General features: G+C 38.5%; 1 protein-coding gene across 1 annotated transcript in view; it reads left to right on the top strand.

The window, feature by feature from the left end:
- The window catches only part of SLC49A4 (solute carrier family 49 member 4), a 66,208-nt gene that overhangs the window by 709 nt on the left and 39,335 nt on the right, over nucleotides 1-26,164 (top strand). The window contains exon 2 of the mRNA XM_057430106.1: nucleotides 18,666-18,759. Coding sequence (XP_057286089.1) covers nucleotides 18,666-18,759 — 94 coding nt within the window. The remainder of the gene's footprint in view (nucleotides 1-18,665; nucleotides 18,760-26,164) is intronic.

A 26,164-nucleotide genomic window follows, 5' to 3' on the forward strand; every position in this document is an offset into this window, starting at 1 on the left:
TTCCTAAAGTTAAGAGGAATGCTGGCATTTTACCTTGTGGCTGAGCTGTGGATCCGGAGATGTGCTCCAGACAAGACATTGCTGTGCGGGTGCTCGACCTGGAGTGGGTCATGTTTTTTTGGTAATCAGCTGTAAAACAAACACCTGTGCTTGGACCAAGGAAAGCCAGTGTTCGTGGCAGCCATTGCGTCCTGAAAGACATACTTCATTTTTAAAAGCAGATTGCACGCAAAGTCAGTGGTTTGCTTTTAACTGCACTAGGAAGGTTCAAAGACAGAGAACGTAAGACAAATATCATAAACCAGAAGTTAACGCTTCAGGATTTCAGAAGGCGATCACAAGAGTTGCCTAATTTGTGTTCAGGCTGTTGCGTTTTGGTAGCAAACTTCAGAAAATGGTGATTGTCTTTAGAGAACTTGCCCAGCGCCTGTGCAGTTCATCTGTGGTCACCCTGGGGATCACTCTGGTGAGGACAGGTACCTGTGTTTGCAGGTTTGAGCTTAAACCCATAGAAGCATTTAGTCTTTTAATTCCTGTTTAAACAGGCCTCTAAACAGGAGATAGGAGTCTGTATACCCTTGTTGTTCTTGATGTTAAATGTTACTCATTCCATTTATTTAGGAATTAATAGCTTATTTATGGGGGGTGGGGAGGGGGGGAAGGTGGAGACTTAAGGCAGGCAGGGAGAAAAGTTGTAGCTGAGAAGGCTTGTGTCTCAAAATTGGAATTGCTGTTCCTAAAGCTGAAGAGGTGTTGGAGGAATACAACCTGTTGGGCTGAAAATACATTCTCCAAATTAGGTCATGGTGGCTGTACAGCCAGTCTTCTTTTGAGCAATCAGACTTAAGTCAGCAATGCCAGTCTAGACTGCTGTGTAATAGTGTTGTTAGCTATCTTAAAGTTAAAGTAAGTTGTTTGGGTTTGCACATTGCAGAGAATTACTCTTTCCATGGTATGATGGAAATAAAGCTAAACTTGAACCTGTGCTTGTAGAATTAAGTCTGTATTTTTATTTCTTCATTTTCTATGAAGTTGATCCCAACCCATGCAAAAATACACTGGAAAAGTTTCAAAGTAACTCATGGGAGAAGAAGCATTGGTGTTTTGTTGTTTCTTTAGTGTGATTAATAATGTGGTTGCTGGATTTTATGGTTTCCCATGTGGATTGTATTAATGAGAATGTGTACAAGATTCTCCTCATTACTGTAACTGATTGCTTGGGTGTTTTTTGTTTTTTGTTTGGGGTTTTGTTTTTTTTTTTTTTTTTTTTTTTTTTTTAATTTCCATGTTCATTGAAGAATTGATGTGAACTACCCCTTAGATCTTGCTTTGTTGCTTTCCTTGTTGGGGAAAATTTCAGTTGTTAGCCTAAATAAAGCATCCAGCTCATTGGCTTTATGTGTAAGGAGTACCTAAGTGCTCTGGAGCATGTTCTTTGCACAGCAGCAGATTTTGTGGGGGCCCTGATGTATTTCATGCTGTTTTCTGAGTCTGGATGATTCCACAGTGAATGTGGTACTGTTCGCTTTGGAAATGACAGTGGAATCCTGCCATTTAGTTCCTCATGGAACAAAGAGGAAAGCTATTGCTAACCAGCTCTCCCTGTGGCACATTTCCACTGGAGGCACATTGTGGGAGGGTATCTGTTCTTTGGAGTATGCATGCTCCAGGAGGAGCCTAACGCTAATGCTTTGAAGCTGTAAAGTTGGGTAGGTCTGATCTTTCAGGGGCAGTGTTTAACTTGCTTGGAGTACAAATGCTTGTTACACTGGATTTACTTTCTGTACCAGAAGAATATAGAGAAATGACACAATTTACTCTCTGGCGTCAATCATCTGTCATTGGAGTTAGCTAGTAAAGAAACTGTCAGGAAAAAAAATGTGAAGTGTCAACATGTAGAACTTGGCATGTATCAGATGTATGATATTGTAGACGATGCATGTCAGAATTTGAGGGGAGATTCTGTTATTAGATAGTCCTACACTTCAGTCAGAGGTATATCTAACTGATGAGTAGCTGCCTGATGTCAGCTAAGTCTGATTTTGTGTTCCGATGCTTCAAATGAAGTCCAAAAGCATGTTTCGTTTTCAGATGATCATTGTAGTATATAGTATTTATATATTTTGAAACATGAATCTGTTTCCATACCAAACTTCTTTTGTATTGTTTGTGCATTTGATTCTTATTACAGTACTGCTTATAAGGGTTTGGTCAGTGGTTTGGTTCTATTTATTTATTTATTTACCTTTTAACAAATTAGAAGTTGAATGATTCAACAATTGGTATGTTCGTAATCCTACTTGGAACAAGTGTTTCTTGGGCTGCATGATTCAATTTCATCACAGATTCTCAGAGAAGCATGGGGTCTTCTGAGGGCAGCAGTGTTTATTATTAGTAACAGGAATGCTAAATAAGCTCTAAATGATCTGTTCTTCAGTTCTGTATAGAAGGGATCCAGGATGGATAAATTGTTTGGGTTTTTTTGTTGGTTTGGTGGTTTTTTGTTTTTTTGTGTTTTGTGGGGTTTTTTTTGTGTGGGTTTTTTTTTTCTGACCTTGAAGAGTTCCTTAGCCTTTGTGACCTTTTCGCTCCTGGCCTGACAAATGTGTCTCCAGAATTTTTTGTGGAGGTCTGTTTGCAGTTGGCACAGGCAGTGCAGTTGGAGAATGGGAGGAATTGATGGGTTCAGCAAGGTGTGTAGAAGGTATCACTTTTGGGTCCCTGGGGAATTTCTGCAGAAGATACTACAGGTGACTGTACACCTTCTCCAAGGACTCTGATAGGTAGGTGCTGGTGTCAGAAGCAGCATGACAGTCTTGGTTGACTTAAGCCCATGTTCCTGTGGATCTTTAGGATTTTTCTGCTTTTTGTGAAATTGAGCATGAATTTTCATCAGGATGGTAGTGATGATCTTCACAAGGCTGTAAATGCAAAAAATCTTACTTGAATATCTGATCAGACTCAGAAGGAACAGACTTTTTTTGAAGGGTGTTAACACTGTATTTTAAAGGGTCTTTGAAACATTGGAGGAAGCCTGGATTTAGCTGGTGTTTCTCTAAGGTGTGTAAATTGAAAGCTAGTTCTTACTTTTTCTGAGCTCTTGTCATTCTCAAAAATACGTTTATTCTCAGATACATACTGAGGCTCACATATCACAGCTGGAAATTCCTCTTTGGGGAGCAAGCCCTGTCCCTGTTTCTGTCTCCCAGCTTCCACTAGCTGAATGGAGACTTCTGCCAGCATGCTTTTCTTTAGATGCCTGAGGTAACTTTCTGTGCTCCTTGGCTTGGTGCTGTAATAAGGACAGCAGTGGCATCTGTAACTTTTCCCATCTGGGATGGGTGCATGTTGAAACTTGGGAATTATGTTCATGAGTTTCATTTTTGAGTATGTACCATTTTCAAGTAGGTTTGAAGACCCTTTCCCATAACTAGAATTACAGATGTTGTCTTGGTTGATTGGTTTCTTAGTGAAGAAAGGTTAAAAAATGGAGTGTGCCATGGAGCCACATTTATCTGATGTGTTTTCTTTAGCAATAGGATTAGAGAGTCCTTGTTTAAATGATAATTACCTTTAGAGATTCAATAAGACTGAAATTAAATGGGAAATTACTTCATTGTGCTGTTGCATGGACCCTTGTTGTTTACACGATTAAAATTAGCTACAATTTGTCACATGATGCTTGAGTGTTTAATGGATGTTTTGTGGCTTGAGTGTTTCATTTCCTGGGAACTGTAAATATAAGCTTGCAGAACTGTTAGGATGTTTCTATTTCTCACTGGAAATTGAAAGATTACATACTTCTGTGGGTCTGGTTCACTGAGGTTTTTTATTAGTGAAGTTCATAGTTACAAAGTGAGACCTAGAAGCAGTATATAGTGCTGTCTTCATTATGTTCCCGTTTAAGCAAGAAGAGGCAACAAGGAATGAAAGACTTCATGCTAATTTATATTAAACAAATTGAGTAGAATGGTGATATTTTTCATTAATTTTTGGAATACGGTGAACACAGTTTTATACTGAGTTTGAAGGAATGTGACATCATTTGTAAAAGAGAAATGCAATCTGTTTTTTGGTCCTGTGTTATAAAATGATATATGCTCACATGGGACACTCTTAGTAACTATTTTGCTGAAATTAAATTTACATACCATTGTTATCCTAGTGATTAAATTACAAAGTAGAGAGGAAACTTCAGTAATCATATTTTGATTTTTAATGGAGACTGGTTTGTCTATCGAAGCCATGATTGATATTCTGGAAAGGAATAACTAGTCACACAAAAACAAACTCTTGATTTCATTGCTGTCTCCTAAGTCATGCTTGGTTTCTTCTCCAAAACATTTGATAGGTCTTACCTCTTCCATCTGGGAATTTTGAGGTTAAATTCTTTAATACAGTCTGACAAAACAGTCATGAATATTGAGTGCGGGTACTAAATTGGGCTTTACTAATATAAACATCATCTTAATAACAATTCTCTATACAAAATAATGTACACATGATAGATAAGGAGAATTTTGTGTAGCAGCTTTCATATTTAAAGTTCCCTGATTTTCATTTTATTCTGCAAGCATAGAAACAGTGATTTTACTTTCAGAGGACCTTCAGACTCCTTTAGCTTGCATCTGGAGTCACTGGGACAGAAGGGAAACTACTTCAAGTGAACTTGGTCATCCGCTCGATGTTCATCTAGGGAGTGTTAGACTCTTTCTCTTAAGCGGTTGCATTGTGCTTGGCATGTCAGGGTCCTTGTCTGTCATTCAGGCCCTCAGCCAACATCGTGGTAAATATAAATTGGAGGCACTGACAAGAAGATGCAGAGTTTTTAATGGAACTCTTCTTAGCTCTGTTGTGTCCCAGGTGATCATAAACACATGGGGGTTTGGTTAACAGAAGGACAAAAGTAAGTAAATTGTGAATCTTTGAAGTCTGCGAGTTTTCACCTTGTGGCGAAGAAACACATTTTCAGCTCCTTTTTGTCATGATCTCAGAAACAGACTTTTCTTATCACAGATGCATGACTGCAAGATATGTGGCCAATATTTCAATATTACCAATTTGATAAATCACAGGTCAAGTTCAGTGTGAGCCTCAGCTAAAGATGTCTAAGTGTAATGTAATTTGGTGAGATCAAGCTAAGAGGATTTACAGACTTCAACAATAGAAAAGGTTTATACAGACATTATGGTTTTGATAGGTTAGTACAACCTACAGGAAAACTTACAGATGTAAGGTGTGGGCAGAATGCCAGGGAGCCAGTGAGAAGGGAAAGTGTGATGTTTCTGGTGCTTGACTGAAATGTTGCTGGAATTGCAGAGAGTAGTCTCGTCATAAACAACTGATTCTCCTTAGCATTTATGTAAAGACAAAGGTCTTGTCAACTCCAGTGAGAGCAGCAGAAAGCTCTGTTGAACTGAATGAAAGCTACGTGTGAACTTAGTGCTTCAGTTAAAAAAAAAAAGGGAGGGGGGGTTGGGGCTGGTAGAGAACATCTTGACTCATAATGAAGTGAAAGCTGTATATATTTGGTGAAAAACAAGTGATTGATGCACTTCAACCAAACAGGAAAGAACTTTGAAGGGAGGTATCGTTTACCCCAGACTGTTCTCTCATCCTGTGGACATCTGCATACTATGGACTGTGCATATTTCATTCTCTCATAAGTGATACTGATCCACACCTGTCAAATTCCATGAAAGGGGTTAGTTTTCCTAAGCTAACAAATCTTGGAAGAAATGGGCTGAAGTGTTGTTTTTCATGTGGAAAGATGAAAGAAGCAATTAGAGAGCTGAATATAGGTAAATCTGACTGGAGCAGATATTTGATCAGCTTGATTTTACAGAACTAATTTTGATGAGTTGCTCGTATATGTGTCTGTATAGGCATACTTTTCCTCTGTAACATGAGAGGAAAAGAAGAAGCAAGAGTGAACCAAACTTAGCTGTTGCTTAATTTTATATACTGTGGCTACATGAAAGTCCACAGAGCATTTATGCATGTGCTTGCAGAAGTGAGGACTCATTAGAGAATTGATTGGCCCACCCTCCCCGAAGTCAGGCATGCTGCAAAAGGCCACTTGAGATACACCGAGTGATTGTCAGCATCAAGTAGTTTAATTAGGTTCTTATGAGTTGTATAACGTTGATGCCACTATGATTTACCATAACAATACTAGCTTGATTGTTAGCAGCACTTCCCATACCTCCTGATGGGCCAAGTTGAGTTGAAAGCACCAATCATGGCTGTAGACTGATGTCTTCTTCTGGAGCTAGCTCTTTCTGTTAGATGGTAGCACCCTCTGTCCCTGCTTTGCACTTTGTTGCTAACTAAAGACATCTTGCTTTATATTGCTATGCTTTGTGCAACTGCTGTGCTCTTTACACTCTGCACACTTCTTTGCAGCTACAGCAGTGGTGCTAGAACAGCTGCTTGAAACACCAGGTACTGAAGAGACTGCATCAGGAAACTGCATGCTGGATTTAAAATAACTTTTTCATGGCGGAAGGTAAAATCCTAACATGTTTGTGTAGCTCATGTCAGAATAGTAATGACTGCATTATCCGAGGATGTTATCTTGGGGCTTTGGTGCACTAAGCATACAGGCACAGTGAGTGTGGAATATGTAATGTGCTATACCTTAATGTTGACAAATTGATGAATAGGGAATCATATACCAGTATGATCCCTTACTTTTATAATGCAGCTGCTAACACAAGCAGAGTTAAAGCACTTGAACATCCCAAAACTGGGTCAGGACACAGCACCAGCTAGGAAGATGTTTTGTCAACAGTAGCTTTTAGAAATTGGCTACAGAGAGTACAAATACTAGGGCAGCTGTGCACTGGTATCTCCCCTGTTGTGTGCTCAAATATTTTTACTGCCCCTTATAACCTGTTCTTGACCCAAATTCTTCCTACTCTGACTGCTTCCTCTTCTGTATCTCCTGCTTCATGTCTGTCTCCTTGCTGTTGTGCAATATACATCTTGTTCTACTCTTATTTCCTTCTGTCCTCCACAACTCTCGCTTGTGGAGGAGTAGAAGAGGTTGGATGTGAGAAGCTCAGGACTCTAAGGAGTGAGAGCAGATGTAAGAAAAGCTCTTTGATAGGTGGGAAGAGGAGAGAGAGAATGGGAGAGTATGGGACAAAGTAGTGGGTGAAGCATGGGAGGCATGAATGTAGAAACAGGATCTGGAGCTGCAAGACAGGATGTGGTAGTGATGGGAAAGGTGGAGGGAGAAGATGAGTAGGAGGCAAAGGGGTGCCTGCACCCTTCCTGGTCTGCCTGCACAGCACCCTAGCTATGGATCAGTGAACACAGCTTTTGTGAACTGGCTTGAGAAGCACTTTTAAAACCAGGAGCTGGGAAGTCTGTCTGAATGCAGCTGACCTTTTTTTATATTTACTTACCTCCAAAAAGGTTCTGGTCTTTTGCATCCATACAATGCAACCTCTGAACTCCACCTGGCAATGCCTCTTGCCGCCCAGAGGGTGTATTTGGCCCTTCCTTCACCTTCCTCTTCCCCAGGGTGCCCTGGGCCACAGCTGCCCGCTCCCTGTGGGGTCCCCCAGGCGCTGCTTACGCAGAGGAAGATGGCTGTTCTGCTTGTGTGGGTTTGGTGGTGACCAGTGTCTGGCCTTGTGTTGGAGGCGTGAGCGGGATTCTGGGCTGGATACGGCTGTCTGGTGTGTCTCCCCATCTGGAAAACCTTGTATAGGGGGACAGAAATACTGCTACACTGTCCACTGCCTTGCAGTTTTAAAAACATTTAAATGTTTCTAAGCTTCTTCCGTCTAGAAGTTTTTGACAGTGTGGCAGCTGTGATACATAAAGGTAGCAGGTGCTGACGTCTGTAACATAAATGACAACAATAATGCCTCTGTTATCCAAGTCCCCTGTTTTTTCTCATAGATTTTTATTATGTAAGTAGTAAAGTACTTAAGAAAGTTGTATTGAATTCATTTTGCTAGCTGTATGTTTATACTGTGTTTGTAATTCCTAGCTACTAGTTTATAACTACATTGAAGAGTAAAAAAAGAGTAGATCAGATTTTGGCCTGCAAAATCTGAATCTGATCTCTTTAAAGAAAAATGAGTCTGTTTCCTTCAGAGAATTAATATAATATTTATTTATTTCCTATCAGAAGAAACAAGTATGAACTAGGGAAGACTATTTTAATTTCATAAAGCTGAACTAACCCAGCTTTACTGATTTCTAAATCCCAGTAACAGCATTACCATTGCCTAAACAAAACAAATTTTATGCATTATTTTAGGTTGATATTTGTTTTAGGATGTAGTTTAATGTGATGTTTTAGGAGTGAAAAACAAGTCTGAAGTGAATGCAGAAATGAGGTTCATTACTTGTTACTAAACTTTGGATATTTTGTGGATTGCCACTTTCTGCCTTTTTTTTTTCTTGGTACAAAATGCCCTGCTTGTGGAAAAGGAGCCATGTAAAGCAGTGGTATTTTCTTGCCTTTTCAGAGCTGAAGAAGTAGATAGTGCATAGCACAGGTCCTGAAATAATGTTCAATGTTGTGAAAATCTATAGTCTGACATGGCCAAACAAAAATATTTGGTTAATATAAAATATTTGTTTAAAAACACTCTGCTTCCCCCCAAACCCAAGGTCAGTACTGAGATGAGCAGGAGTAAATTTAAGGAACATGGTATTTTGGTAATTCTTCATTAGAATGTTTTGAACATTTTCTTGGAGGATGTTGTTTGAATTTTCCCAGTGGCAACCTGGTGTAGCCTCACCTGAGCAGGCCAAAACCCTTGCTGGTACAAATTTCTTTAAAAACTTTTTTAGTTATGATCCTGGGGCAAGGGAAATCGTGGCCTTTCTCTCAGTGGTGGCATTCAGAACTATTCCATCACTTCCTGCCATAATTTTGTGTTTTAATACTTCTCATGTGCATGGGTCATTGTGGCTCCGTAGCTGTGCTGTAACTATAATTGTGCTGCAGAAGCTTGTGATCAGTGCCTCAACTTCCTCAAAAGCTACAAATTAAGCTTTCTCATGCATATTTGTAGTAGAGAGAATTTTTAGATTTTTCCTCTTTTTAAAGCTGGAGATCTGTATGACTCAGCCTGTAGAAGCAACGTGTTTTGAAAGTGAGAGGTCTTCTGCTTTTTTCAAGTCTACTGATGTTTTTCTGGAGTATAGGACCTGCAGCTGCATTTAGGAGCTCTTTGTTTAGTTGTTTTTGATGAGCGCCATTCCTTTTGACTATTTGTGAGAGGTGGAGTTGTTATATTTTTAATTAATCACATGAACCTAAAGAATTGATCAGAAGCCTTAAAAAATGTAGGGGGTTTAGGAACCATTACAGTGCTGCAAAGGGTGTCTTTTAGGATGAGCTAGGTACCCTAAAGAGTGCCTGATGCATTTTAATGTTAATGTAGCATTGAAACTGTTCACAGGAAAATTGAAAGCTCATGCCAGTGACCTTTCCTAGAAATCACAAGACCTGCATGGAAATTGCGTCAGTGAGACTCATGGCTTTTTCCCCCTGACTCGCAGCAGGGATAGTAAGGAAGAGAAACTTTGCACTTAGTGTCCTGCTTAACAGATGCACTAAGCAGTATAGCTGCCAATCCCTGCTGCATGGTTGCTTCTTGGTACTCTGTTGTGGCAAAGCAAAATGCCTCTGTATTCCTTCAAATGAAGAATTTCATGCACCATTGGGTGATGTGGGGAAGTACCACTAAGATAATGACAGAACATCTTCCTTGCTAGATGTGTACAAGACAGATTGTTTTTCCTCTCTGTCACCACAGGTAAGGATCTGTAATTAGCTGTGTGGTAATTAAGCCTGCTATGCAATCAGGAGTCCTTGAAATGAGTGGGGAGAGAAAAGAAAAAAGCATCCCTCCCCTTGTTCAGTGCTGAGCGAGCTTGGGTTGTCAGCGTTCATCCACAAACACAACAGTGAGAGCTAGAGCGAATGCTTGTTGTCTTGTGCTTTCCCTTGACTTGTTAATGAGCATCCATAATTTAGCTTTAAAATTAATGAAGTGCTTTATTCCCCAGCTACAGTATTGGCTATTTTGTCAGTCGCTCTGCATCTCTATATGTATGTATATACTGGCACATGCATGCACACATGCATACCCCATTACATAGATTTTCAGTTTATCACATGGCAAAGATGGATTAAATGACTCACCTGAATTTTCAGTATTTCAGTAAATATTTCAATTTTGGTAAATGTTGGAGCTGAGAGTAGAAAGAAGGTACCTGAGGTGGAGGAAGAAAGAACAACTCATACAAGTGTATTTGTATAATAATTTCACAGTTTTAGTAAGCATGCAAATAGCTCTTTACTATCCCAGCACTTCACTGACTCCAGGTGAAGACCTGATTTGCTAGCCTTTCTAATACTCATGGTGTGACTGGTTCCTGTTTCCATGTGTCTATAGCCTAAATAAACCAGCCGGGGGTGGGGGGATGTGAAGCAGAAGGTAAGTGGTCTGCCCAGCTTCATGAGGTATCTTGAGAGATGCAGGTCCTGCTGCCCCAGGCCAGTGCTCTCCTTTCTCAGAGGAGCTGTGCAAGCATTAAGAAAGGTTCATTGCACTTGGATTAGTTGTAGATAAAGTGGATGCTCTCTACAGTAAAATATATGCTATCAGTAAATAATTGGTCTTCTTTGAAGCCAAAACCCATGGTATTAAAGAATAGAAGATATTTTAGTAAAGCACGTAAAAGTAATTCTAAAATCAGTGTTTTGATCTCCAGGCAAATACTGTTCAGCTGGGCACTTTGTTTATCTGGTCAGGCAAAATGTCAGTCTCTGGATTGATTAAGTACAATTTACAATGCTTGTGGAAATCTGCAGTGCAGATTTTTAATCTGCATGTTTTGCCATTTGTTTTTCCATTGTTTATATTAAACTGATAGGGTGCTTCAAAATCTTTGCTGGCATATGGAAGGAAACTTCAGTACTTGTGAACTACCTTTTCATATATTCAAAAGCTCACAGTAAGCCTGTTCAGTTCTTAAAACCTGAGCTACTTTATATACAGTATCAAACTTCCAAATTGCTGCACAAACTCTGAAATACTTTACAGGTATAATCTGCCTCTGCCTCTGGTTAAATCTGTGGTAGTGGAGCTAACTCTCTAAGACACCATAGAACAACTTGGGCCATTAAGTTTGTAACAACTAAGTGTAGAGGAGTAGAGAGCTGCAGAATTAAGCTATATTTTCCTTCACGTCTTTTTTTTAGAGATTGATTGTGTGCTTAATATGCTGGGATAATGTTAAAACAGGATGGATCTACTGCTCACGTTGGCTTGACCTCATTGATGCAAATGAGACAAAAAGACCCTGCAACCTCTTGATATGGTTGTAAATAGCTTGTTATCCCTTCTAAGAAGTGCAGTCATATTCTTATATCTAAACAGAAAAGTATGGGTTTTAATGTTTGCATGACTGTTGGGAGAGGGATGGAAAAGAAATAAAAAACTATAAAACAGGAATAGTATTTACAATACAAACCAGAAGTGAGCGGTGTGGTTAAGAGTGTGAATATTTAAGTGTCTTGGTTTCCTTACAGTTAGGATGGACATAGAGAAAGATGCAGAAGCTCAGGAATTGCAGAATGGTTGTGTGGTTGTCATGATTCTCAATTGTGTTATATTTAGCTTTGCTTCTCACAGTTATGTCCTAGCAGCTTCTATATCTGTTTTAGTTGTTACTCATGTTCAGTCATTTCCCTCAAAATGAGTGTCTTCTCTCTGGAACACTTGGCTGGCTAAATTTGGTGCAGGAATTTTACTGTGTGTTCCCCTACATTGCTGATGATGACACGCCTGGGATATTGGTTCTTCTGAATTTCTGGCCCTGATAAAAAAGTCAGTGTCAAAACACAGGTACTGTTTTGCTTGAAGTTGCTGTATTTATGCATAAAAAGTTTGTTTTCTCAAATTTAAAATTTGCAATTAATATATAAGAAGTTTCAAACTCCTCCTGGTATCCTGGGTGTTAATTGACAGCTATTGCTGACAGATTCAGTCACAACCACTGTAAGATATAAAGAGGAATTGCCCCTTTGAAGATCATTACCTCCTGTATCTATGTTTCAAGAGGTTTCTAGCATATCTTCTGTCTGGGGATCTCAGTCTGCCTACTATTTATGTCAGAAATTGGAGCACACTGTCTAGTGGAATCTGCCCTTGCCATGCAATCCTCCACTGAAATGTGGAACTGGGCTGCATTGTAGGATTTGTACAGGAAAAGGTCTGTTTTTTGTATCCTAATCAAGACTGGGGATTGAAATGTAACTTTGGGTCTGATTGATTTCAGATGGACTGTATATGGTAGAGCTGGGTTCTTATTATTTGATAACCAGAAGGATGCTGTCACTTGTCTAGCAGAGCATTCATTTCCAGTCAAAAAAAAAAAAAAGCAAACCAAACAAAAAATGCCAAACCAACTCAAGTCCTAAACCTTTTCAGTTGAAATTTGGATGCTGCTTTGGCAGTGCTGCATATAGTCAGGTGAATGGATGGAAACAATTGGCTTCAATTTGTTTTAAAAATACATCTTATGGAAGACAGGGTAATAACAGAAGCATCAGCCTTGTGTAGTCAGAGATAAAGGGCGATCCATAATAGCACCAGTGATATCCTGGCCATCAAGCTAGGAGTAATTTTTGATTAGCTACATATGACCTGGTAGTTGTTCTCTCTTGCATGCAGTCTTTGCATTTGGTTCCTAATTTTCCTTGCTTCTGAGGGTAGCTGCTCCTATTTTTGAGAATGTATTTATTTTCTATTGAGTTTCCAAACACAATTTATGCTCCTGTGCAATCAAGTGCCTTTGTGGAATCCAGGGCAGACATGATGTACTCATTTTTCTGCTAACATACAGAACAAACTTGAAAGATTGGGACCACATCTCAGCTATGAAGTCTTTTCACATCAGTGAAAAGGATCTTTTCTTTTGAGAAATGTATTGCTTGATGCAAGGAGGCCTCTTCTGAAAAAAGATTGCTGCTTATCCTCCTTAATGACAGTAGTCAATTTAGCAAAATACAGGCACAATGGAAGTTTTATTCAATGTGTTTAGTAGAAAGGTAGCAATTTCTTTTTGGTATTTTAATGGTGACAAAGATCACTGATCTTGTGAGGTGAAGTGGTGCAGCTATAATTTTGCTAGAATTACATTTAAAATACAAAGATTTCTGGAGCATTAGATTATGATGGACAAAGTTTTGTGCAGAGCTTTCAGGGTTCCCTGACAAAGTCAGCTGTTTAATCAAGCTTTTTTTTTTTACTTATTTGTCATTTATATTTTAATATATATTTATTTTAATTTATTTTATTTATTGTTTAATCAAGCTATTTATTGCATCTAAATGTAAAGTCATGCATTAAGGAGGAAGAGAAACAGACCTATGAAATGGAGAATTGGCATCCCACCAGGAAATTCATATAAAAAAGGATGCTTGAACAATAAGGAGGGTATTTAGACAAGACACAAAACCACTTCCAGAGCCAAAGAAAAATTACAAAAGACTTGGAGCTTGGTGCTTTGCTTACTGAAACTGAAGGTAAAGATTGTTTTTTTGTAGAAGTATAAATACCTGTGCTTTGTTTTGTCAAGAAAGGCAAAGCAAGAATTTGTTTGAAAACTGAACTTGCTTTAAATTGGAAGGGAAAGCACAATTTAACAGTGAATTATTGTAATGGCTGTTGAAATTGGAGGGGTTTATTTCCCGGTATGTGTGGGTTAAGAGGATTTTATAATTTTTATATTTAGCTAGTCAAAATAATAGTAGACTAGTTAAGGAAATGCTCTCAGTTCTGTGTCAGAAGGGACTGCTCTGGCTTCCAGCCTGGTCTTTAAAAACTGAAAATGCACAGCAGGCTGATGTCACTAATTTCTAATTAGGGCCTTGTTGTAGTCCGTATTTGTGAGGACTTATTTTGGTAATCTGCAGTTGAAGGAAGGAAACCCCTCAAATGCTGCTGTGTCTGAGAGCAGGGTGTGTGAGCTGTATAAGGGAAATCCACTGCCACCATGCAGTGGTGGAAATCCAGCCTTCTGAAGCCTTTCCTCTGGCCAGACTTCCATTAGTCTTAGCAAAAAGGTGAAAACTGACTGTTCTGCACATCCAGCTGGAATTCTCCCCCTAAGATCATTGCAGGGATGTGGAAACCAAGCCCAAACAGTATCTGCCATTTGCGATGCTCTGAACTAGAACTGTGTTGCTCTCCATGGGTCTGTAGCAGTAACTGGGCTGCTTCTGTATTCTGGCCTCAGCCAGGGGAATGCACAGGGAGTTTGTTGCCCCTAGATAGCAGAAGTAGAAACTTCCCAGCAGAAATAGAAACTTGCAGTTCTCGATGTGAAAACAATTTTGACTTGAATGTGTGTTTTGTGTGAGTAAGGATTTGAGTTTTACAGATTTTTATAGTCTGTCAGTCACGTGTTCTATGGTAATGGGTGACAGGTAAGAGAAGGAATGGTCATACTTCCCAAAAGCTCACAAAAGCATTAAGCATTTTAATCATGTTCTTTTTAAGACAGACTGATAAATAGTTGGAATGAGGAGTTAATTGTAGCTGTACAACATCCTTTATTAAATTCTGTATTAAACTAGGCATAATAAATCACTTGGTGGTTTCCAGTCAGTAATGCAGTGGAGGGGGTATGCATTTTCTTTTAATGTGCTTTGAGATGCATGTTGAAAGTAAGGTGTGCTGGAAGAGTTTTGGGGAATGCAACACCTACATATGGGATGCTGTTGCTTGATATTGCTGTGGGGGAGCTGAAGAGGCACTGGGTGCACTGGCAGCCACTGCCTTCTGCTGTTGCATGAGGTTGTGTAACGTGGTTGGGTTTTGCTTGCTTTCTGTGTTGGGCTGTGTGTGGTGGGAACCCTGGGTTCATCACATGCTGTGTGTGCAGCAGCTGCTTTCTCAGCAGCAGAGGGGAAAGGAAGTTAGTGGGTCAGCTGGAAGTGTCCCTGGGGCCAGATCGGATCAACATACCCTGCCAATACAGGTAATCATTAAGGCTTACTAATACAATATGGTGTTGGCAAGATTAAAAAGGTGTGTTTTTTCAGGAGAGTTAAGAGGATTGTGGGTTAAGAGTTTGTGTTAAATCTCTAATAATGGCAGGAGTTTGGGGATAGTTGTTTTAAAAATAAATAAAACCCAGTAAATGCAGCATGGGCTGCTGAAGTTGTAAAGCAGACTGTATTATTAGCCACAGGAGGGTTAAGCAGTTGAACAATATCGACCGTTTCACTCATAAATGGTAATCTATGTCTTCTTATTGCTGACTCAATTTCTGTGGCTGGCTCAGACTTTTCTATTGCTGTCAAATGGTGTTTGGCTATTCTGAATGTGGCCGCACTTTGCTCAACAGTCAGTGCCACCTGGGGGACCCAGAGAACTCCTGCAAGAACAGGGTGGGAATGAGCAGCTGATGAGGAAGGCCCCAGAGAACAGAAAACTTCCTCCATTGGCAGAAAATCCATTTAAAAGACTTTCTTCCTTTTCCAGACGTGTCAGAAATCCTCTGATGGAAGGGGACTGGATTGTGGATTTTAATAAACTGTAATGCATATCACTCCCCCTCTCCTTATCTCTTGCATTTAGAGGGTAAAATTAACGAAGTTAACTACATCCACTCAGAATCTTGGTTGTATAAATTGCTGAGATCTTTTAAAATAGAGAAATAATTTCTTGCGGGGTTCATGGGCTTTTTTTTTCAGGCTAGTTTGATTACTTAGATTTATTATCCCCATGATGTATGCTGTTATCTGAAACACTCGGGTGCGCCTTGTAGAGTAATACAAGATGTTCAATTCAGATTAAGCACCACTGCAATGCTCAAAGCAAAAATACTGAAATAATTATAAAATACTATTAAAGACCAGTTTCTAACAAAGGTGGAAAGGAGGGGAGATTCAGAGTTAAAATGTGAGGCAAAATGAAGATAAAGGTGCTTAGAGGGTAGAAATACATAATGTAATTAGCAAATAAAATGTCTAACGCTGCTTGTCTGACAGTCTTTTACTTTTTCACTTCAGTGTCATAATTTTCAACATGGAGCTTTAACTGAAAGAATCTTTAGGGGTGTGTAAAAAAAAAAACAAAACAAAATACACCCAAAAAGGTGAAAGAATGTGCAATCAAAACATTTAAAAATGGTGCATTACAGTGTATAGTGTTCAAGATAAGGTCTTCAAAGAATGTTTGGAGAGATCAAATGATACATATGATTGTGAGGCTTTAACTGGTAATTGTATTTTGAAATTGCCAGACAGGTAAGGTTGACATTAAAGATAAGCTTAAATTTAGGGCTGGGGTAAGGCTTCAGCATCCAGTTTGGTTTTCACTGAATTGCATGTTGTTTTTCTTAGTAAACTTTTCTGCAGATTTAAATTAAAACCTTTTTTTTCTTTTTTTTTTTTGGTTTGTGTTTTTTTTGTTTGGGGGATATTTTTAAAAATTAAAAATAAAATAGAAGGTTGTTTTTTTTTGTTTGGAAATATTCCTTATGTTTCCTGTGGTGATTAAACTTTAATTTCTTTATAATACCTGCTTAGTGTTGGGCTTGCACCTGGCCTGTGCCTCCTGTGGTACCCCATGAGCAGGACCTTCCAGGCCGTCTCCGTCCTTGTGTCTCCTGAAAGGCAGGACATGCTGTGCTTTGTGAAATGTAATTCAAAAAGACTGTGGTTTATCTGGAAAATAAGGTGATATGTATGTTACTAGAGCTTTCCTGTAACATTGTAGCAGCATTTCCAAATGGAAAACTTCAGATTTTTGAAAGACTTGTGTTTTGATTTTTTTTTTTCATCAATAGAATTCTGTTTCCCATTTTGCACAAGTTCTCATTATGCACAAAAGCAATGCTAACAGAGACTTATCTCCCAGGAGAAAAGGCAAGAGCATCTCATACATGATCCTGATACAAATAATTAGGCCCACAATATACACAGCATGGTAATATGGGGTTAAGCATGGCATGAAGGCTCATGTGGTGGCCAAGAAAACAAGGAGAGCATGAAGATTTTGAACAGCTGTGTTGTCCGGGCATTTAGTTAGGTCTCTCTGAACACACACGCTTGAAAAACCAGTTTAACAGCAACATGTGCTGGTGGAGCACAAAGACAAGCAAGTAAGTCTGGGTACGTGTTGGGAATCCTTCAAGGAAACAGACATTCTCATCTTATGATACTTCTCCAGGGCATCAGGGATGAGGTGTCCAGAGTTGCAGGACTGCAGGTAGCATTCCTTTTGTTAATGACTAATCCATACCAAAGGAAGTCATACTTCTATTTCAGACAACCTGTAACCTTTTTATTTGGGTTGTCTTGGGCTAGGTTGTTTGAGAGAAGCATTCTTCTGTTTGGTTTGTGTGGTGTCCAGCATGAGTGAAGTTCGCTAAGAGCTGTTGCAATAAGGGCAAGAGGTGTCTTGTACTTTAAAATTTCACTTTAGAAAAATACTTGCTCTAAAACTCCCATTAAATTCACATAGAGACAAAGTATTTAATGTGACTACTGGTTGAATTGTACTGATTACTGGACCCATTAACATAGAAGGAACACTTCTGAAAATTGGCAGTTTTAGAATATAAATTGTTTCTTTGTTAAGTGAGTTATTGTAGGAACTTGTTGATCTGTCTGTGTTTTGGGTAGTTACTAGTTTCACCTGAACCTTAGAGAAGCTGGGTGTTTGTTATCACTTAATTGTTTTTATTATGTTCTGCTAAGAACACAGAAGCCCTTTATTTTCTATTTGTTGCTGTGAAATTGTTTCAGTTTTCCAGCTTCACAGATATACGCTGTATCAATGTTTTTTAATTGTGCATATTTATGGTTTTGGTGTTTTACAAGATTCTGGAGGTTAAGACTCTCAGCTCTCACCTTTCTCTTTTTGTTTGCTGCTGATGGAAACACCTTAACAGCAGCAAGTAAACTGCTGGCAAAGGAATTGCAGCACTATGATAAAGCTGTTTCTAATCTAAGTGCTTCTCAGTTGAGAATTGCAGTATGAGGAAAAAACATACTCAAGGCATCGGTCAATTGTAGCTTTTTTCTGATGTACTGTATTTGCAACTATATTTGAGCTGAGCACAGCGAAAACTTGGCCTAATTGCAAGGACTGGAAAAAGAAAATAACTTGCACTTTTTTTTACCCTGAATAAATGGTTATTTCTTCAAGATGAAATGGATACCTGCATTATGGAAGAAAATAATAACAGTACTATGTCTGTGTTAATTAAGTAGTTGGAAAAGAATACAGATTTGTCATTGAATATTCCTAGACTTCAGATCACACACTGGAGCATATTCCTGATAGCATTAGTGCTAAAGGGAATACTTTTCATTTTGATGATACTTTTATTGCTACCTTCCACTTCCAAGAATTTGTATAAGATTTTGGGTACAGTCCTGTGCAATAGTATGCTACAAGTAAGCCTTTGTAATTCTGGAGTATTAAGTATAGAAAATGACACAGGGTTTCATAATTTATTTGTAATTAATACCAACACCAAATTGTTTATGATATGAAAAAGATACATATTACTTCTGTGAGACTGCATGTAAATATATATATATTTAGGCAATACTGGTTTTGTAACATTGCCAACTTCACTTCTAACATACTGTTTTTTCATCTTAGGTCTGAGGGTAACTGTGTTACTAACATCATCCCTCATGGTATTGGGAGCTGGCCTGAGATGTGTTCCAGTTTCAGACCTAGAAATTAGGAAGAAGTAAGTGAATTAGTTATTTTTAACATACATATTTTATGCTGTCTGCTAATGCAATTTTTGCTTCTTCTGCAGAGAAATGTTAGTACAATTTTTCTGCATCAGTTTGATACACCAAACGTTTATTGTGTAGATGTGGGCTTACATGCTTCTTTGCTTCTTAAATGGATTTTTCTAGTTCTTCGACATAGAATCTGAAGATCAGAAAGCTCTTTATAAACTTGAGTTAATTAAGTCTCACCCCATCCCACATAGCTAATCTTAATCTGCTTTGCAAACAAGGAGCAGAGATTTGGAGAGGTTCAGAAACTGGCCTGAGATCACACAGGGAATCATGCCACAGAACCCCAAACTATGTAATTTCTATGCAAATGTTATATAATTAGTTCATGTTTCTCATATTGGTTGTATGGGAATGTGCAGTGAGACAGATGAATTTACATAAAATGGGCTTTCTCATGTAGTCTCTTCAGTCTGTATTCCAAAGCAGCCTTGTACTTCTCTGTGGTTGAAATGAATGAGCTGTATACACATGCGATGTAAGAGTTTGTGATACAGATTCCTTCCTAAAAATCACACAATCCAAACAATTCAATTGTCCTGTCAACATGTCCTGAACCTGGGAATCCTTAGTAAGTAGAGGTGTTGCACTCAGTTTATACAGTCAGAGAATATGGATCACTACTTGTTCTCTTAACTTTCTTTTTCCTCATGCTAAAGGAGGAAGGAGTACTGGCATTGCCACATTTCTCTGCTTCTTTAAAAACAGTACTAGCACTAGCTCTTCACTAGTTGTCCTTGAATAATATGTAAGCCGTAAGAACTTAATTAGAAAAAGTTTTTGTGTTTAGTTCCCCTCCCTAAATTCTGATCAGCTTCTAGGCAGTCCTTGTATTATCTCAGAATGTTCATGTTTTCCCTTAGTATTGTCTACCCCTAGCCTGAAAATCATTTTGGAAACCTTTAAGTTGAGAAAGAAAATGTTTGGTGTGAAGTAGAAGGCAGATGACTGGGTACTATGGATAAAGGGTTACCAAAGGAAACGGTTCACAGAGAAGAGTAAGAGAATGTAATAAATGCATTGATTGTAAAACTAGCCCCAATCAGGAGTAAGTAGCGAGTATGTCATGAATGACTTCATAAAACTAAGTGCAGTGTGGCAAGTAGGGGGGATGCAGTTTTGGGTCTTAGGTACAAGAAAGTATAAGGATAAGGAAGCACCCAAGGTGCCCCTGATTCCAGCCACCCATTTCAATGTAATGTTCAAGGACTTCATGAGCAGGGGAGGCTGAACTAACCATATTGTGCTACCATTCACAGTGACCCTTTAAAGGCAAAAATGTACTGTTAAGGTAGCCAGGAAGAGCTGTCCGCATTGTGCCTTTACTTTACCTTTTCTGAAGATGCAAAGGGCTGCTCAACATCCAGGTCATCTGTTCTGACCAATCTTGGATTAAATATGTATTTAATTTTTTTTTAATGGGCCAAATGAGTTGAATGAAATGTGATGTCTTACATAGCTTTTCACTTAAGATTTGTGCCCCCCTAGGCTTTACCAAACAAGGGTGGAGATAGTAACAACCCAAGAAGAAATTCCCAAATGAGATTCAAATGTGAGGTGTCATCTGGGGAGTGGGAAGGAGAATTTCCACATGTTCTGATCACCTTTAAGCAAGGTTTTCAGGTTTTCTGGTTTAACTGCAGTGAGGAGGCCTAGGAGAACAATGAAATAAACACCTAAGGGGAAACATTCAAAAAAAAAAAAAGACAGGCTGTGGACTGATGAAATAAAATATGATGGTACATTTTACTGAAAACTGTACAGGGAAAAGAAAAAAGAGCATGAGCAGAATCCTGATGGAAAAGGTTGTTAATTTCGTTTATTCACAATGTGAAAATGTGCATCATCTTGAGAAATTTTCAAGAATTGCAGCTCTACCTGAGGAAAATCGTTTGATCTTTTATACAGTTTGGTTAAAAATCTAGAGAGAATTAATTACAGCTAACTGCATGAAGCAAAAGGATGTTTTTCAGTGAATGATCTATTCTATGAATGTTTCTTGAGACATTGTAAATAATTGTACAGACTGTGTGATGTTATACCAGGTAACCTCCATTGTTTTGAGAGCTAAGGCTGAAGGCCATTTTTTATCAATTACTTGAAGCGTGGTACCAAATGAAGTCGTATTTTTTGAGATTAGCATTACTGCTTAATGCATTAGCAACAACTGGCTGAGCACTTATTCTGAATGTGTATATGCGTTATTGCAACAGTTTAAACATTACAGAACCAGATGTACAAGATCATACACAGGCTAATACTGGAGCATTTTGGAAGCCAGTGTAACTGGAATTTCTTTAAATGCTTTTGCATGCTTTGTAGTATGTTCCTTCAGTCCCTAGGTAATCTGCAGTAATATACCAAAGGATTTCAATGGGGCAATTATGTCAGAGTTAAGATACATAAAATTACAAGAATGTTCATGAGGTTTGTCAGGTTTAGGTTTGGTTGGTTTTTTTTTTTCCTACTTTGTAGCTGTCTCTGCTCCCTCAGCTCTTGTAATTTAACATTAAGGAAAGCTACTAAAGCCCATTGCCTATCAGAGCAATCACAGACATAAAGAAATCACCGCTAAGACTGACATTTAATCCTGACTGCTTTATGCACCTTATCTAACGCAGACCTGTAATATCCAAGTGTGTTCTTCTGCTCCTTTCTAGTCTGTAATTATTCTTTTGGCTCTAGTGTGTAGCAGCAGACTAAAACTATCTCAAGTTCTCTGAGTCATGTTTTAAACACAAACCTTAACCTCTCATTTCAGTTCACTTGATGCTTGTGTATGTGCGTGACTTGCATGAGGGAAAATTGAGGCTGCATATTTGAGTGTGTCTTTTGAAGCAGCTGTTCCTTATGCTGAATTTTTGTTCTCTGCCAGTGTGTGACCTAAAACTGTACTGGGAATCAGTGCCAGAACTGCATAAATTCAGTGAAGGCTGAAGTGGGAGTGCATGATGAAAATGTGGAAGTATGGACTAGCATGTGAGGTTGAGGAACCATCCTATACATGGAGTAGTAATGTGCTTACCTACCTACTTTCCTCTCTAGCCCACTAATCTGTGAGATTACTGTGTACATCACACAGACACTGAGGTTAAAAAGAGTTTTTCTTATGTACCGTGCACTTCTGGGTTTGTCAAATGTGCCAGATATGAGGCAATGAATTTGACTTTTTAAAGTTAAGGCTTAAGTTATGATTCCTTTCTAAGTTTCTTTCTTTCTAACTTTCATAGTTAATGTAAATTATATAGAACATTAAAAAAAACATGTTATCAACTTAACCATTCCTGAGCTTGTACCTTCTTCCCTTCCCTGAAGGTTACAAGAGCATCAGTAATGCTTTTTGATGTGTTTTGTCCAGTCGTTTCCTTTTTGACTGTTGCTTGGTGCTAAGTGAATATTTCCATTGGACTATTTTAGAATTTCATTTTTTATCCTCAACATTATCATTACTAGGAAGCCATTTTTTTATAGGCAAAATCAGGATTGGTTCCCCCCCATATAACACTTCATATTTATCGCATATTCTGTGTTTACAAATAGACACACATACATCTTAGGTCTTCCATATGACTGTAAAATAATAAATCTAGGCAAAAAGCTGTATGAGCTGAAATTTACAAGAAGGAAGGAAATAAATGATGAAATCAGCCCATAGCCATAAATTTGTGGCTTTCAAGACTGACTGTGTGATGTAAGACTTCTTAAAATATTTTGAAAGACAGGATAATTAAAGACATGGAAGTAAAAAATGTCATGTAATTTGTCATTTGTATTTAATATATCAAGCAATTTACTACAATGTGGTATGCAGTGAGCTGGTAGTGTTTGGCCTTCACATTAGATTTCACAACAGTGAAGTAGTTACTGGGGACCTTGAGTCAGGCAGTGAGAGGGTGCTCCTTGGCAATAAATCCCATAAAAACATTTGCTGGGAAGCCAGCAAAACAACAACATGTTGAATGACAATAGAAACAGGAGCAGTTATTTATGGAATCAGTTATGGGGGTCACACCAATAATTTAGATCCTGTAAACAACTTTTTGTTGTTTAATAATACTACTACTTAGGATTTTTTTTTTCCATACATTGATGTTAGCTTTTCCATTTATTATATTTGAAAATTCACTCTTACCACATTTTTAGTACATTTTGTTTCTATTAGGTAGTTGCAACCTAGTTTGTGTTTTATTCTTGTTAGACTTATTCTTTAATAGTTCCATGTTATGTCTTTTTCGTCCCTGAAAGCCTGAACAATGACACGGGATCATCTTCTTATTTGTGTTTTCTAATCCTAAAGCAACCATGATCCACCATTGGATGGAGGCAATTCCAGTAAAGACAAGACACACTAGGATTCTTATATTCCTTGTCAATACTCAACACATTTACATGCTCAAAAATCCTACTGTAGACTGAAGCAGCTGTGAAGAAGAGGGAATAAAGTGTTCCAGGGGATGAAAAAGCTCTTAGAAGAGGATGGTAGAAGGCTCTGCCTCTAAGAAATAAAGACAGAGTGTGATGCAACTTGTGTGCTCTCTAACTCATTGGGGAAGTGGAATGAAAAAAGCATTTAATATAAAGTGTGGTACTGGGGGTAAAGAGATGAATAAACATACCTATTTGTATGGTGTAGCTCAGTGAGTGTAGGAGGAAGATGTTAAGATGAAGCACTTGCCTGGTACTGATGGCAGTTGCTGGTTTGTACTTTGCCTGCAATGCTGTGAGAAAGCTGAGCTGGGTTAATCCCTAGTACCAGAAAAAGAAGTAAGTGGGGAAAAAAGGCAGCAGGTCATTCACAGGTAGGTTCTCGTGGGGAATATTTAATTGTTATGCCCATGTAACTTAGTAGTTTAGCTTGTTTTTATTACCCCCACCATCTTTATCTTATACACAGGTTTTTTTTTTTAACCTCTACTCCAAAGCTGCTGTTTCAGATGAGAGGTCCTGCGAGTTGTTCCTAAGCGGCAACATTTTTTTCCTGCTTTGCTTATTTGTCAATGGTAGTGATGGATTTGGGGGGTGCTTAAGCGTCCCTCTGGCTGCCTGGGGATTTTGCCTGCTGCTGCCCAAGTTACACATCTTGTGATGGCAGGTGTTAACTGTAGAAACCTTTTAATTTTTTTAATCATATTGGGCTCTTTGCCTTAGTCTTGTGACTTGCATTCTGTTGGCTACCTTCTGTCCTTAAAGAAGAATTCATATTAATTGAATTTATATCAAACTTGCTGCATTATAATCAAAACACCCTCTTTCACTGGCCAAAGAAAAATTGCTCAGGAATGTTTAAATAGGTCTTGTTTATATCATTCCCTAATTTGCTATACTTATTGTACACTCCTACTCTTTTACTAAAAAATTCCTACTTAGAACCTGCCTTGTGCTAAATAATCTCCATCGGCTTTCTCCAATGGCAGCTCTGATAGCAGGCAGTCATTGAGCCCTTCCTTGATAACTTGTTTGAGTATGCTTTGCCTCATTAGCTCATAATGTAATTGCCTACTTTGTGTTTACAGCAATGCTGTTTATTTTGGGGCTGTTCATATTTGATGAGTGTGTCTCCATTTGTGTTGCTTTAAAGATGTTTTCTTTTAATAATGGGTTTGTGAAGTGGGTTAGCTTTAAAAGAAAAAAACCAACAAATTTTAATTAAACAAACAAACAAAAATCCAAAAATCAGCTTTGAATTCATGTGCCTTCATCCTCAAAACTTGGATAAAGCTTTAAGGGAAGAAACTCTCTTTTCATCCATGTCACAGTTTTGATGGTTGCACAGTAACACGGTGTGGTGCTGTAAGGATGTGAGTGCATTTGTCACCATACTGCCAGGGGTCTTACTGTATGCCCACTGTGTCTCTTTCCTCTGTCAGGACATCTAACAGAGATACCAGGTCTTGACCTGAGGTAACTGCTTTCTCTCAATGCAAGTCCTTGTCCCTCTCTTCACTGACTTTCAGTAATGACGGTTTTGGAGTAACTCTGATTTTCCAATCCTCTTAAATTTAAACCCAAAACTCACTGTTTTTCAGACCATTGTAAATGTGTTTGCTGTGTGAGAGTGGGAGAAGATGCATGAGGCTGGGATGCCTGGGAGATGTTATGGTCCTCTCCAAGTCTGCTCCCATAATGATGTGACCAGCTGTGCTGAGGCCATGATTTGTACAGGGGGTGAAACATGAGCCCAGTTCCTGATTAAAATGGTCAAAAGCACATTTTTAAGGGTTTTTTTTCCTTTCTTTTTCACTTTATTGCTGGAGAAAATGTGCCACACAGTGACTCAGGCTTTCTGCTTGTAACAATTTTTGTTACTGATGGGGAAAACCAGCTTGAAGTTACTTTGCATATCAATGGTTGTATGCATCAAAAAGAAGCTAAGAATTGCTAATGGCCTCCATCCATGAATATCCAGAAGGCATAAAGCTTTTTTAGTATAAATATATCATTTAATGAAAATATTGAAAGGAAGTGCATTTCCATGAAATTCATCTATCACAATGTTGGTTTTAATAGATGAATTCATTGCTTTACCCAGAGGTTTTTCACTTTCCAGTCTTTTTCCAGGTATAGGGCCTTACTGCACTCGCTTCAGGTTAGGAACAGAACAGCATTTGCATCAGGTTCTCCCCATACTCTGGAGCAGTGAGTTGCTATAAAGCATGAATTTGATTGCTTTAATTCTATCTTTGCCTTAAAAGGTATCTGAACATGTTCTATTTAATAGAAGGTTCTTTCGTTGGATTTGTTTTCGTGAGTCTAAAGGAAAAGCTCTATCCTCTTGTAGTAACTTGATTGTGAAAGATCAGAGTTGGTTCTTTGTAAAACTGGTATCAGTTCCCTCCAATGTATAATAAATCTGCTAACATATAATGTGGATAAGTCCATGTCTTTTTGTGTTCAGTTATCTGCGTGAGCAACTTGCACCATACAGCAGTAGTAGACACTCTAGAATAGGAGGTATTCACTTGCTTTGTTTTCATATAGTGAGGCTAAATTCAGTAGCTCTTTAAAAGTGCGCTGAAGTCCTCCAGTGAAAGGGTCTTTTTTCATTTGCTTCCAGTAGCTCCCACAATGAGCTAATCGCTATATAAACATATTTGTCTTCCAAATGAGCAGGAGTTGACCAATCCACTTCTTTCAATGAGTGAAATTGTCAGGCATGTGGAAGAAAAATTGGTCATCCATTTCTGTAAAATAGCAACTTCTTTATCCTCAGCCGCTTTTTGTGTTGTTAGGAACAGCCATTCATCTACTAAACTTTTCCAGACTAAGAGACATGCTACAGCGATGCCTTAGTGCAGCAGCAGGCTAGCACTCTGAGCGACTTCATTGGTCCTTGCACTTTGCTCAACA

Source organism: Pezoporus wallicus, unplaced genomic scaffold (assembly GCF_028554395.1).
Source record: "Pezoporus wallicus isolate ANWC-B61680 ecotype Strahan unplaced genomic scaffold, APGP_CSIRO_Pwel_v1 contig_5261, whole genome shotgun sequence".
Taxonomy (NCBI): Eukaryota; Metazoa; Chordata; class Aves; order Psittaciformes; family Psittacidae; genus Pezoporus; species Pezoporus wallicus.